Raw genomic sequence first — 14,456 nt, forward strand, 5'->3', positions numbered from 1 at the left:
TTTATTATTTCTTTTCTCTTTTGAGATTCCTGATCTATTTGTTCCTTATTACCATTCCTTCCTTTAAAACCCTTAAATATATTTCTAATAGCTGCTTTAAAGTTCCTGCTGCTAATTCCGAGATGTGGGTCATCTAATGGTTGGTTTCTAGTGATTGAATTTTCTCTTGACTGTGGGCCATTTCCCCTTATTTCTTCCAGAGCCTGGAATGTGTCATCTTTCTTGGGAAGTTTACTGGGATCTTGATGTGGCTGTGTCTGTGGGTATTTTTCAAATAAAAAAAAAATTTCTCTCTTTAAAGGAAACACAAGCTAGAGTGATCAGAAATCCAGTATTAAAATTTTTGCTTTGTTTTCAATAATTCTGTCTGAATTAGGCAAAATTGCTGAGTTCATCTGTGTATGGAAAAAACCTTGAATATTTTAAAATTCTGAAATTTTTCAACTTTGCTCTCTCTAGGTTTTCCCAGTGCTCCCGCCCATAATTCCTACCATAATTCCTTTTATTCTCATATTTCGATGTACTTTTGTGTAGTAATACAAAAAGGAAAAGCTAAGAGAAGCTGAGATCAGTTTTATTTTTTTAAAAGAAGAAAGGAAAAAGGTGGGGTTACATTTTTATAAATATCCATAAATACAGAGCGATAGGCAAAAATCTTCCAAATAAATAAATAAATATTGCCACGTGCTAAGTGACATAAGACATTGTGAGGCTCTCTCAGCTCTGCCAAAGAGAAAACCCCAGTGAACCAGTTTTCTGCCGAAGTCCTTTCCATTTAGGTTTCCAGTAGCTTTTATACACTATAATATCTCGAACGGAAAATGAAAACTATAAAGAAAATAGTTGCCATGCACTGCTATATAGTTATTATACACAGTCTGAGTGTTTTGAAATAGGAACTCATCCTTCAAGATCAGCCTAAAACCATAGGTGAGAGCAGTTGGCCAATGTTTCTCTCCTAAGTAAAAGAATGGATCAGTTTCTAAGGTTGGGTGCGTGATGGCGGTAGGGGGAGAAGGTGACTGGGAGGGAGCTGCTGTTCACATCTACTCTGCTCGTTCGTATCCTGCTCTTCAGGTGGCCATTTAAGTAGAGGTAGGAAACGGGGCCCCTGAGGATGACTAAGGCATCAGTCTCCCCCTGCCTGGTGCTCAGCTGTTCTTGTAAGTGAGGGTTGGTTTTCCTCAGGGTAGTGCTGGGGCTCCTGGGACTGAAAGCTGTCTTCATGTGGTACCCCCAGAACGTCCAAGTGGAGTAAGACCCAGCCATGACCGCCTAGGAGTGTTTTATTAGCTAAGCCTCTAGCCACGGCTACAGGGCGGGTTGCCGTCACGGTGTTGGCTTTTCCTGACTCCTACACTGTGATCCCTGGTGGTTGGACTTCTTTCCCTGGAATCCCCGATGCCACTTCACAAAAGGACACAACTGGGGCTTCCCTGGTGGCATAGTGGTTGAGAGTCCACCTGCTGATGCAGGGGACGCGGGTTCGTGCCCCGGTCCGGGAAGATCCCACGTGCCATGCCGCAGAGTGGCTGGGCCCGTGAGCCATGGTCGGTGAGCCTGCGCGTCCGGAGCCTGGGCTCCGCAACAGGAGAGGCCACAACAGTGAGAGGCCCGCGTACCGCCAAAAAAAAAAAAAAAAAAAGACACAATTGGCACAAAAACCCAACCCAGAGCAGTCCCGTTGTCACAAGGCCCCTCCTTACAACATTTGTCTAATTCATCCAGAATGGATCACCACTCAACGTGAAAGCAGAGGCTTAATTAAGGGCCTCTTGGGAGAGTTTGAATTTATTTCCATTTTGAAAAACAAATCCTAGCAGGGTAGATTTTCGGGAGCCAAGACCAAAACTCCTCCTCAGGCCCAATTCACTCAAGCCAAAGGTGGGGCCAAGAGGCAGGGGCCACGTGGGAAGAGCAGGGTCACTGGGGGCCGGGCTTTGGCTGCACAGAAGGACAGAGCAGGGCAAGGGGCCATCCTGTAAGGAGCTCGTGTCTCTAGCTTGATCCCTGCCTCCGTCCTCCGGGCGGTCATTCTGGCTAAGTTTTGACCAGCCTACGCCCCGTCTTGTTGACGGCCCTTCTCCAGAGATGCTTAAGGAAGAACGAAGGCTTGAGGTTAGGATTTTCATGGGTTTCAGTCGAGCTGTTAATCCCCCAGGTCAAGGTTGCCAACTCAAACCCTGCCAACAGGGTCCAGGCAGATGGCACAAAGCAGGGGGCGGTGGAGAAGCCGCTGGCTTGGGCTCCCCGCTTCACCTCCCGGCTGGTCAACTCGCTAAGCCCTAGTTCTTAATGCTAGGCTGATGGAGAGGAGAGGAGAGGGAAGAGGAAGGGCTGGGGGTGAGGGGTGCTCTCCCAAGGGAGCACGCCCAGGTGGGAGGAGGAAGGCGAGGGGCCCCACCCCACCGGCCTCCAAGGGCAATCCCCGGGGACCTCCCGCTAAGGGAGGCAGGGGAGCCGGTTCGCCCCACCTCCAGCCCGCGCCCCAGACGGTTTGGCTTTCCGAGTTGGGCCGCCCTAAGCGAAGCCGGGGAAGGGCCGGCAGCGCTCGGCGCCCCCCGGCCCGGCGCGCGCGTCCAGCCGGTGGCCGCGGAGCACCCCCAGCGGGTCGCTGGCCGCAAGGCCGCTGTCCTCGGCGCTGGGCCGCTCTTGCGAGCAGGAGGCGGGCGCGGGCGTGGCGCGGGCGCGCGGCTTGAGCACGCTCAGCGGGTCCCCGCCGTCGTGCACGCTGCGCGTGTGGCGCCGGGGCCGCGCGGTGGCGAAGTGCAGCAGCGGGATCTCGTTCCTGCGCGACAGGAACTGCGCGTACGGGGGCGGGTTGGTGCCCGGCAGGAAGGCCCGCTTGGCCCGACCCAGGCTGACGAGGAAGCGGTGCTGCGGCGAGTGGTACACGTCGTAGCCGTTCTCCAGCGTCCGCTGCCGGAACCTGCAGCTCTCCGGACTGAAGTGATGCTGAAAGCGGGGCGGGGCGACCGGGTGAGGCTGAAGCCCTCGGGGGAGCTGGATGGGACCAGCTCCACCCCGGGACCCCGATCCTCCCACCCACTCTACTCGGGCCTTGCCTTTAACCCCGTCGTGCCCTGCTGAGCAAAAGTGATTTCCGCTCATTTCCAAACTGCGGTTACGACGGGCAGGTGGGGACAGCCTTGGGGACCCGCCGCCGGCACTTGGCTGCCTGGGGCCGGGCTGGACGGAGCCGGCGCCTCTGTGTCTGCTTTCTGGACGGAGGCCTGCCCTCTCTCTGCCTTTTGGTTTTGGCTCAGAGGTGGCTTCGGTCTGTCTCCTCACCTGGACAAAGGTGGGCTGGGGTTTGTAGGGCCACACATAAGTAAGGAGACTCCCGCTCGGAGGCGGAACAGAGTCTGGGAATTAGGGACATGAACTGCATCACCAGGTGACCTACGTGAGCCCTCACTCTGCCGCTAACTGGTGCTGCGTTTTGCTGAGTGCCCGCTAGGGCCTTCACGTAGGGTGCCCTTTAATCCTCAGAAGTCCACGAAGTAAGGATTTTACAGATGAGGACTCTGTATATGCCTATATGCGGTCAACAGGTATTTATGTACGTATTTGTCTATATTTGTTCAACAGATATTTATCTACTCTGGGCCAGGTACTATGGTGGGTGCTAGGACACAGCAGTAAGTAAAGCAGAAAGTAATTGCTCTCTTGGAATTTTCTGGTGGGAGCAGCTTCTGTCCGATGCCCCCGTGCTTTTGGAATATGCTGCGCCCTGTAGTTTGGGAACGCCCTTGCTCACCAATCCGAAAGACCAGCCATCACAGCTGGGGCCGAGGGAGTTCGCTACAGATCTTGATTTGGGGGAGCCCCACAGGGCACATGGTCCATCCCACTTGACTTTTTCCAGGTGAGGAAACTGAAGTTGAGAGAAATAGGGGACTTGCCCAAGGTCAAGGGTGTCTAGTAACAAGATCATGAGACCCCAGTGGCTTCTCACCCTTTCTTTCTAATGGACTTTCCAACATGAACGGATGTGACTTGAGGACCTGGGCTGCAGACAAGGTGCTGTGCTAGTTAAAAAATGGGGACCAGGGCCTCCCTGGTGGCGCAGTGGTTGAGAGTCCGCCTGCCGATGCAGGGGATACGGGTTCGTGCCCCTATCCCGGAAGATCCCACGTGCCGCGCAGCGGCTGGGCCCGCGAGCCATGGCCGCGGAGCCTGTGTGTCCGGAGCCTGTGCTCCGCAACGGGAGAGGCCACAGCAGTGAGAGGCCCGCGTACCGCAAAAAAAAAAAAAAAAAAAAAAAAAAAAAAAAAAATGGGGACCAAAGGGCAGGTCGGATTAGAGACTGAGAGCCCAGATGCTCCAAAGCCAGATGGCCTGGGTTCAGACCTCAGCGGTATAAACCTGAGCATTTGATACTTAGATGGAAAAAAGTACTGAGTGAAAACATCACCAAGGTAATCTGCAAGTGGAATCTTTAAGCTGTAAAATTCTACATTTTGCCAGAACAATGAGATAATTATTTGCAAAGAATTATCCAGCACAAAAAGAAACTCACAGATCCAAAAATGTTGCCTCTGAAGTCCATGCAGAGATATCTCCGGCTCACCACCCCTGTTATCACCACGAAGCCCGCATCCTCAGATCTGATCATCAGGGCACCTATGGAGAAAATCATGCCGGTCAAAACCTGGCTTCACATCCAGCCCCTACCTCCAAGGACCCTCCCTTGATTGATCTAAAGGGTGGTGATGATTTCACAGAAGCCTCCTCTTGTCCTCGTTCAGCCTCTTTCTTCTGACTTCCCCTCCCCCCTTCCCCCGCCTTGCCTCCTGCATCTCCTCATGCCTGTAAGGAGCACCCTGGACTCCCAGCTTGCTTCCACCTGTACCAACATGTTTCTCTCTCTGCTTGGACTCTCTTTATTTTCCCCTTTGCCTGACTCATACTTCTTAATGTTTGTGGTGGTGGTCACGTCCTCCCAAGCCTTCTGCTTTTGTGATTTTTAAATCTATGCCCAGATGTCTTTCAAGCATCCAGCTTGATCCTCCACCCAGGGAGCCGTGCAGGAGTCAGCACCCTTTATGTGTCAAGAGCTGTATTCGGATGGATCTTCTCCTCCCTCCTCTGCTTATCAAGGTCACTCACGCTTCAAGGCCAGGCTCAGATGTCCCTCTTTTATGGAGACCTTCCTAATCTCCCTAATCAGAATGACCTGTTCTTTCTTCTCAGCCGCTCCAACTCGCCTCTCTCAGAGCATGTATCTCCTCACCTGCTTTAATAAGTTCACATGTCTAGTCCCTCTCTAGGGTGAGCCACTTAGAAGCAGATGGTTTATCTTTCCATGTCGAGTAGATCCTGGGAGGCAGGGAATTTCTTCTTGCTTCTTCATTGCTATTCTTGGTCCTTTTCTCACTTGGTGGTGCCCCCCAGGTGCAGCCCCTCTCAAAAACTAGCCCTGGACAAAGGCCTGAAACCCATTCACACTACCTACACCCCGAGGAACTGACAATAGTTTTAAGTGTGACCCCCCCACCCCCCACCCCCCCGCCATGGGGATGTGCAATTCTAACAAGTACCAGTGAGTAGCTAAAGTTTCTGTTTTGTAGCAAGGGTACAATGACACCATAAAAGGTGTGATATGAGTGCTAATTCAGCAAGACTTCCTCCCCAGATGCTGTTTAATTACCTGACATTTTCTACTAGAATCATCTCTTTAGGTCTTGGGGCCTCTTCCCTTTGCTGACCACAGAATTTCCCCACACATCTCATTTGGCCTCACAGTTCCCAGGGAGGTAGCCCAGGCAGGGGGTCGAGTCTTCTAGAAATGTAGCCCGGAGAGGGTGGAAACGCCAGGCATCTGCGCCCGGTAAGTGATGGTGCCTCATGGGGTGACTTATAGCCCAGATCTACCCCGTGCAGGCTCAGTACAGAGCCCTTCAAAGAGAGAGGCAGGCAATACTAGACACTAGCTGAGCACAGAGAAGTCAGAATGATGTAGGGCAGAGGCCATGAGGCTGGGAGCAAGTCCAGGCAGAGGGCCAAAGAGGAGAGGTCATTGGTCTCCAAGTTTGGCTAAGGAGTAGGCTTGAGGGAAGCTTCTGGAAGTGGGGTGGGGAATGGGAGGTGCGGAGGATATTAAATGCTCCGTAACGGGGTCTGCCTGTGAGTCTCAGATCTATGGTTAATGTTGAGAGAAGGCCTGAGAGAGACATAAGGAACATGTAAGAAATTGTTTCTAGCCTGATGAATTTTCAGTCTACTTGGGGGAAAAAAAGTTACACTTCGTAACTGTTTTTGAGATGTTGCACTCTGAGTATTGGACACATTTTAAACTCTCAAATTAGCTGCTATGGGACTTCGCTGTTGGTCCAGTGGTTAAGACTCTGCGCTTCCACTGCAGGGGGTGAAGGTTCAATCCCTGGTCGGGGAACTAAGATCGCACATGCCATGGGTCGCCGCCAAAAATAAATAAATAAGAAAAGAATCCGCGCCCCCCCCAAAACCCCCCCCCCCACAAAACCAGCTATGTTGTTAATGTCACCAGTATTAATATTGGACGTAGCAGCCTCCCCATTTAAATCATGAGGAAACCAAGGCAAGATTCAAACTCAGGAAGCTCAGGTCAGTGACCCTAACATCTTCTGCCCACAACCCTGGAGCTCGTCTCCAGCTGACATCACGACAAGCCTCAGAAGATGAAATCAAGGGCCGAAATCCAGGCCACGGCCATGAGGCCGCCAGGTCACGGTACCCCTGAGGGGGTCAGGGGAGAGGTGCTGAGCCAGGAGCCTGGAACTGGGCGCTAGGATTCCGGCCCCTGTCATGCCCTGTACTAACTCTGTAGCCTTGGGCAAGTCACTGCTCTTACCTCGGTGTCCTCAGCTGGGAAAAGAGAAGGATCACAGCTGTCCTGCCTGCTTCCCAGGGTTGCAACTGGGATCAAATGGGATGATGCTGTAACAAAGTGCCTTCCCTGAAAACATTTAGCAGATGGACGGTCCTGTGGAGGATGGCTGGCCTGCCCCTGACCATAAGCCCACACCCTGCCAGCTGCCAGCCGATGCCTGGGTCCCTGTGAGCGGTGTGTGTTGTCCCCAGGGCCGGTGAGGAGAGAAGACAGCCTTCAGGGGGACCGGGAGCTGCTGCCGTGAGGACGCACAGGCTTGAATCAAACCCAGAGGAGCCGGTGCAAAAGTCCAGCAAACGGAAGAGCCGATTGCCCTCCCTGTGCAGGTGACTGAGGCAGGTCTGCACCGACCCAAGGGCAGCATTTGACAGAAAGAAGGCACAAACCGCTGGCCGCTGGGACCACACCTGTTGGAGCCCGGCAGGTGTAAAGGACATTTCCTTTCGTGATGCCGTGTCTGTGCACGTGATACAGAGAAGCAGAGGACCCGGCTCCAGGTCTCCCCTAGGTCATTTACCGCCTATGTGACCACAAGCCAGTTATCTGAGTCCTTGAACCTCTGTTTTCTCGTATGGAGTAGAATCATTTACTTCATTTGGTCGTCTGCGGGGTGTAAGGAGATAATATTTTTATCTGCTATAAACCCACTTTCTAAATGCCGGTGATTATTACTATTACCACTTTGCCTCAATCTCTGCTATAAAAGTAGAAAATTATCTGCCCTATTCTAGTCTCATGGTCAATAAATGATAACTAAGATGATGGATGGAAAGGACCTTGAGGTCCCCAAAAGAAAGATAACATTTTGAAGGGTTAAAGAGCCCAAGGATAGTTCAGCTTCAAGTAAAGAAAGTGACATTGGGGAAGCCAGAGCAAGTAAAGAGACCAGGAGGGAAGGGATGTGGGAACAGATGTATATGTATGACTGATTCACTTTGTTATAAAGAAGGAACTAATAAAAAAATAAAATAAAAAAATGTAATTACCAAACTCAGATCCCTTGTTGAAAATAAAATTTAGATTAAAAAAAAAAAAAAAGACCAGGAGCCAGGGAATAATATTAACCAGGAGTAGTAAGCATCTCTTTGCTGCTGTTGCCACAAAGTGGGGCTCTCGGAGAGTGGGAGGGTCGCCTTGTTCACAGAAGGAAGGAGACAGACATTGGAGACACACTCCCTGACACCAGCTGCAAGTCACGAGGATATAGAATCATGTAGGCAGATAATTTCACAACGATCAACAAACCAAAGCTGGGTTGAGTACTCAACTCTTAATCAAGAATTTAGTAAAGCACAATAATCAAGTGAACCACATGTCACTGGAAATCTGTAATTAATTAGGAGGGGAAAAAACACTCCACACTTTTCCATCAATGTAAAACCGCTGCTTTGCGTTCCTTGGGGAGGTCATTACAAATCCTTCTCCAGCCTGTTACTTAGTTGTCCTACGGAGCTACAGGCATCAGTGTTTCTTCTTTCCCTTTTGGGTAACTTTTTATCTTAGTGTGTATATCTCTCTGTCTATCTATCTATGTATATGTAATGCTCATGATAACTGGTCTGAATAGTGTAAATGTTATATAAACTAGCAAAAGTGTCTCTCTCCCGCCCCTGACTCAGTCCCTTCCCAGGTTCCTTAATTGCCAGAGACACAAGGCTTAGTAGGTTCTTTATATGACAAAACAAAATCGCATTTCTGTGAAAAAAAAAAAAATCTGAAATCAGTGCAATTCACTTTGCTTCCTCTCAGTCATTTTAATTCCTTCCAACTAGCGCTCTGTGTCTTCTCGGGGCCTGAGGTCGGTGGATATAAGAGGGAAAATTCTACGATTCATGCTGCAAACTCAGTGGGCTGAGCCCGAACCCCTCCGGGCACCACTCACAGCCCTCCCCCTCCCCCCACCAGGCCGTGTCTTTGGGGGCTTCCTTTCGTCAAAAGGATTCTGTGATTATAGAGAAATTTTATAAGCATTCTCTAATTATCTGCAGCCCTTTCCATGTAGGGGAATCAAAATAATTTACCATAATCTACTCTCCTGCGACTTAAATCACCTCTCAGCTTGAAGCGAGGGCAGGCTTCCACGAGAGGGCAAAACTGTGTTTCCTCAAAGCTGATCATGAGCTGGGAGACACGAAGGTTGAAAACCTGGAGGTGCGTGAAGGGCTGGTCTTCTTTTGAAGCCACAGAGCTTTTCAAGACGTCAAACACGTTGTAGGTTCTGCTAAATATCCATTGACTAAAACGAGTGATACTTTGGATGCATCAACTGTATCCAGATTTATTTCAGATTTTTTGCCATGAGACTCAAACTTGGCTTCCAAGATGTTGACTCCTGAATGCTACTGTGTTCCCCTGAGTTCTGGAACCTGTTTGGTATTTGGGGAGAACTTCCTCCTTCCTTTCACCCCCTGTCACCATCCACTGAGCACCTGAAGAGGTCTGAACTCTTGGCTTTGCACATGCATCTCTCTCACTACCAGGTTTAAGGTCCTTTGACTCTTAGCAAAATGAATGTCATGCATATAACAAGGCCACAGCAAAATTACAGAATAATGTAGTGCAACAATTAAAGGCGAGTCATTATTCCTACAAGAAATTGTCTTTAATTAAACAGAGACTGTGCTTACTCCTTCCTTCCTCCGATTGGATCTATTTTGAATCAGTTGGCATTTTTCTGGTTCCTTAATTTTTACAGGTTCTCCTACAATAGAAGACCTTGTCTTTTTCGATATCTATCATCCTCCCACCCCATTATTCCTTCTGGGGACATCAGGAGCACAGCTAATTGATTGACTATTGTGGACTGTGGTCCAACTTTCCACACACCTCATCTTTAAAAATATTCTGGTTGTCTCATGTTTTTCAGTGAGTTCCCAACCAGATTAATTTGCTAATAAGTGGACCTTTCAGCTCCACAGAAGGCTCCCCAGCTCATAGAATCCTGGGTTCCACTGAGGCACCTAGTAAGCTTGTTGAATGATGAGTGTGCATGGATGGATGGATGGATGCACTGGGTCAGACTCATCAAGACAGGATTCCTGGACAGTCTAGTCTTTAATACATTTTCCCTGAGAACTTTTATAAGGCCAGCATACTAGAAGCTCGGAGTTGGAAAGAGCCTCTGGGTTTATCTATTCCAAGCCCTGGTCTGGTACAGAAATCTTCACAACCTCTACCGTTAACCAAGTCCAAAGTTCATGAGCCAAAACTCAGTGTCTACTGACCGATCTGACTTCTTTTCCTCCCAGCCTCCTTGCCTGTCTTTTGTACGTTTTTTGACTCTTTGGACAGGGCACAGAGAAAGTGGCTGCTATTGTGGGAAGATGGATTTTAGTTAAGATGGAAATTATTCTTGTTGGGAGAAACCAATACACACTAATTGGGGAGGTGGCAGAATCTTCCTCCAAGGTTTAAACGCGCGCGCGCGCACACACACACATACACTCACGGATCCTGGGCGAGAAGCTAGGAGGCTGGATTAGCCCTCTGGTCCAGCCAAGGCCTCCCCAAGTCCCTGCAGGTGGAGGCACAGATCAGTCCCCCATCTTCCCAGCCTAGACGGAGCCCCAACTTACTGTAGATGGTCTGCTGGGGTGAGCCATCCACGTGGCCGTCCCTGTGGATCTGCAGGTGGTAGCTGTTCCTGGCCGTGGCCGTGTACAGGTGGGTCAGGCCGCCCCAGCTGGAGCCCAGCAGCGGGGAGGTGTTGGGATAGGCGTGGACCGCACAGCCCAGGGTGCAGACCCAGAGGCCCAGGCAGGCCCCCAGCATCTCGGCTCTCTGAATGGCTGGTGTGGAGTCTGAAACCCGACCCTGGCTCTGCGCCTGGCCTCCCTGGACTGTTTCTCCTCTTCCTTGCTGGTTTCTGGCCTGAGGCTCCTAGGCTGCATTCCCTCCTTTTTTTCCCTCGGACTTTTAAAGGGTAGCAGTGTGACATCAAACAGGAAAAACTCCACCGTCCACATCCTCTGTGTTGTAATCAGCCCATTTGAAGAGAATACAGGGATCTCTGAGGCTCACGGAAGGCACGTCGGTTCCAGACACACACACGCACACACACACACATATACACACCCCTCAATTTCAAGCCAACGCTCCCAAAACTGAATGATGTGTGGGCAAAAGTTATCTACGACACTGGGTTGTCTGCTGACCTGCCCCACTTCCACCAGGAAATGCGAAGGCAGCCAGTGGTTCCGAAAAAATCCAGCTTCAGTCATGCAGTCAACAGATGCCTGTGCAATTAATCTCCCATCAAGTCCACTCATTTTGTTTTTCTCAGTCTTTTAAATTCCAATCAGGAGCTAAGCACCCAGAGCTTTGTGTATGCACAGCCCTAAGTGGGTGTTTTGAGGGACACAGAAGGAATCCAGGTCAGTACCAGGCAGTGGCGTCCTCTGAGACCCCCTCTTCATGAAGATATGGGAGACCCGAGACAGAGGCACAAAAGCAAAGTTGCAACCTTGGGAGGGTTTCGAGACGGGAAGAAAGAAGAAAGGCCTCGGAGTCCCTGCTCCTTTACGGAATGCTGAGGTTTGATTGCTCGGTTTCCCTGATTTGAACTGCCAAGGGCAACTCCACTGGTATTGTGGTCTCTCCAATAGCGTGGAGGTGAATTCAGAAACCTCGTGAAGATGGCAAGTCTGCTGGCTGAGCCCAGGGACCGGAGCCCGGGGGGGTCCCAGGGGCAGAGCTGCAGGCCAGGCGTCCCCACATTTAGTGTCTATGGGGGGCCTGGCTCCTGGGACTAGATGTGCCCTCTCAGGTGGGGCGACAGTCCTATCACGGGCCATCCCTGGGGGGCAAGCCACTGCACGCCTTCTGGAAGAGCATACATGCGAGGGGACTGTTGCTCTTCCCACATCCCCTCTACTGAGTGCAGACCACGTGCGGGCGGCAGGCTAGAGATCAGGGCTGCTGGAAGAGGAGAGGGATGTGATCCCTGCCCCAGGAGCTCCCAGCTACCGCAGAAGGCAGGGGAAAGTCAGGAACCATCGCAGAAGGCACCATAGGAAGGGGGATCACACAGACGCAGGCACAAAGAAGTGGCGTTTGTTTTCCTGCCCATACGCGTTTTTATAGTTCACAAAGCATTTTCACGTGTATTAGCTCATCTGAACCTCACTGCCACTCTGTGAGGTAGACTCACCAGGCGTTCTCCATATTTTAAGTTTATACGTGAAGAAATGGAACTCTTGGGGTTTACATGTCCAGAGTCACAAAGCAAATAAACAGGAGAGCCGGGACAGGGTCTGCCGGTTCCCTAGGCTGCTCCTCCGACGATGATCTCGGAGACACCTGCACTTATTGAATTTATGATGTGCTTTACTTGTAGTAACTCATTTACTTTTCCTAATAACCCTTTGGAGAGGTACAGGTACTTCCTCTGTGTAGATGAGGAGGCTGATGTACACAGTTTAAATAACGCACCCAAAGATGTGCAGCTCATACTGGGAGAGGTTGGATTTGAATCTGGGTGTCCTGAGCCCTCCACGTGTTGGGGGCTGAAGCCACAAGAGCAGGAGAGACAGGTCCAGGAGCAAAGGGGCACAGGGCTCCTCGCCTGGACCCAGGATGTGTCTCTAAGACACAGGGTGCTGGCCCCTCCAGGCTAGAGAGAAGATTTAGGACACTTCATTGCTATGTGTGAGACAGCTTTCTTTAGTAGCAGTCACAGAATGGTTCGTACATGTATTCACCACAGAATACAAAGCAGAGCAAACTTATCCTCAAGGGGTCCACGATGCGAGTGACTGGAGAAGACGTTACTCCATACAAGGCACCATGTGAGAGACGTTGGAGGACCAGGACGGGTGCGACATGCCAGAGCATCCAGAGGACGGACAGACCCCAGTGGTGGACATCGTGGTCAAGGAGGACTTGGGGGCAAAGGGGCTTGAGGGAGACTTGCAGGGTGGGTCAGAGAGGGGTTTCCCAGCAGCTGCCAAGATGCTGCAGGGGGCAGGGCAGGTGTCTTGAGAGAAGGATGTGGTCATGTGCTCTGGTCCCAGACTGGTTGGAGGTGGAACCTCCCTGGCCACTTCCATGTGTCCTGTTAGGAGAGAGAACCGATGTGCCGGCCTATGTCACTTCTGAAGACTCCCCACCAGCCCTGAATGCCTGGCAGGTGGATCTGAAGGCAGAGGACCGCCCAGGGGAGTAGGCTGATTTCGGGGAGAGGAGGGATCCCCCACTTGGTGAGAGTGAAGGAAGGTGCAAGCATCTCGGAGTAATTCTTCCCACCTGAGATAAGGAAACATTGAGCTTGAGGTAGGGGTTTGCCCAATAGCACAGATGGCAGACCTTCCAGCTCCTCGCTAGACTCCTGCCGTGGGCTCCCAACCTGGCTGCCCGGGAGAACAACCATAACTCCCCGAGGACCAACCTTTGCCCTGCTAAATGAAGGTGAGACTCTTTGCACTTGTTTCCAAAGCTCCCTGAGAGATTGTAACCCCTAAGTCTGACTCTACAGTTCTTATCAAGGAACAGATTTTGCACCCTTCCTGTGCACTGGAGTCAGTACACAGGGACCGAGCCACATCTCACTGTCCATCCCCTTCCAGGATTCCAGCCTAAGATGTACATGGGCTTTTCTGGGGAGTCCTAGCACTGAATGCTAAGTCCGTACACTGCTCTGAGCCTTGTAGTTGTGGCATCTCCTCAGAAGCTTCCGAGGATGAGGATGACAGAGCCCAGGGTAAGTGTGCTCCTTTTCTTGGCCCCTGGAGGACATCAGCTGTCACTGCACAGGTCGGAGGATCTGGGAGCGTGCGACCTCGGGAGCCAGGTGTGAAACCCTGGTACCAGATGGGGACAGGAAGCTCAGGACAAGACCGGTGGCTTGTGGTTTTTGGATATCCCTGTCCATGGATCCCATGTGGCTGCCTGGGATGCAGCATGTGGGGACACCTGCCCTGGCGTTGGGAGAATTTGCCCCGGGAGCTCTGTGGAGGACTTCCGGTCCAGACCCTGCCTGTACAGTCATAGAATAGAGGCTCTGAATATGGCCTGGGGACTAGATGCATCTGTATTCCCACAAGTTCGTTCCTTCCCCTCATCCCCCGACTTTTTCAAAGAATCCTCTCTGAGAAGGTGCAGAGAATTCTCTCCCAAGGTCATATTCTCTCCATGTGAAGGTTTTCAACAATTTTCCAAAAAAAAAAAATGTTGTTTTGACTGTTGTTAAACTATGATGAAAAAAATTTCGAGGAATCTTGGTAAAAGAAAGACCAGGGAATGGAGCGGTGGTCTCAGGATGGGCCACAATTTTCTTTGCTTTGTTGGACTCTGTCTAAAGACTCCGTCTGCAGATGGAGGTCTCTGCTCCCTATTCCCACCTCTTCATGATTCTGGCTCCACCATTTCAGCAGTGGTTTCCCTGGCATCTTGCCCATCCAATCCCTGGGGTCAGCAGATGGATGTCTCTAAGCCTCCAGGATGAATGGTCATAGGGGAAGAGCTACAGCCTTCCTGAAAATGCCACCCTGTGTCTTGTTCTCCAGACGATTAAAGCTCCATTCCTAATATCCAATCCTATTCTCTCTTCCTCTAATGCATCCAATCAACCCACACATAACTGTTT

The 14,456-nt window shown here is 50.9% G+C and overlaps 1 protein-coding gene across 1 annotated transcript; it reads right to left on the reverse strand.

Moving 5' to 3' along the window:
- Positions 1–567: 567 nt before the first annotated feature.
- FGF23 (fibroblast growth factor 23) lies at positions 568–10,751 on the reverse strand. The gene is made up of 3 exons (XM_081249175.1): positions 10,450–10,751; positions 4,523–4,626; positions 568–2,955 (listed from the first exon to the last, which is right to left on the reverse strand). Exons 1-3 carry the CDS (start codon positions 10,643–10,645, stop codon positions 2,521–2,523), a joined length of 735 nt encoding a protein of 244 aa, XP_081105301.1. The 5' UTR covers positions 10,646–10,751; the 3' UTR covers positions 568–2,520.
- Between the last annotated feature and the right edge of the window lie 3,705 nt (positions 10,752–14,456).

The sequence above is a fragment of the Mesoplodon bidens genome, assembly GCF_964165515.1.
Source record: "Mesoplodon bidens genome assembly, chromosome: 11".
NCBI classification, from domain to species: domain Eukaryota; kingdom Metazoa; phylum Chordata; class Mammalia; order Artiodactyla; family Ziphiidae; genus Mesoplodon; species Mesoplodon bidens.

Bases quoted from the DNA above. Each gene is read 5' to 3' on its own strand.
- FGF23 (XM_081249175.1), bottom strand. From the start codon at position 10,645: ATGCTGGGGGCCTGCCTGGGCCTCTGGGTCTGCACCCTGGGCTGTGCG. The intron at 4,627-10,449 runs GTAAGTTGGGGC...TTTTCTCCATAG, and splicing joins ACCCCAGCAGACCATCTACA to GTGCCCTGATGATCAGATCT. The intron at 2,956-4,522 runs GTGAGTTTCTTT...CCCCGCTTTCAG, and splicing joins GAGGCAACATTTTTGGATCT to CATCACTTCAGTCCGGAGAG.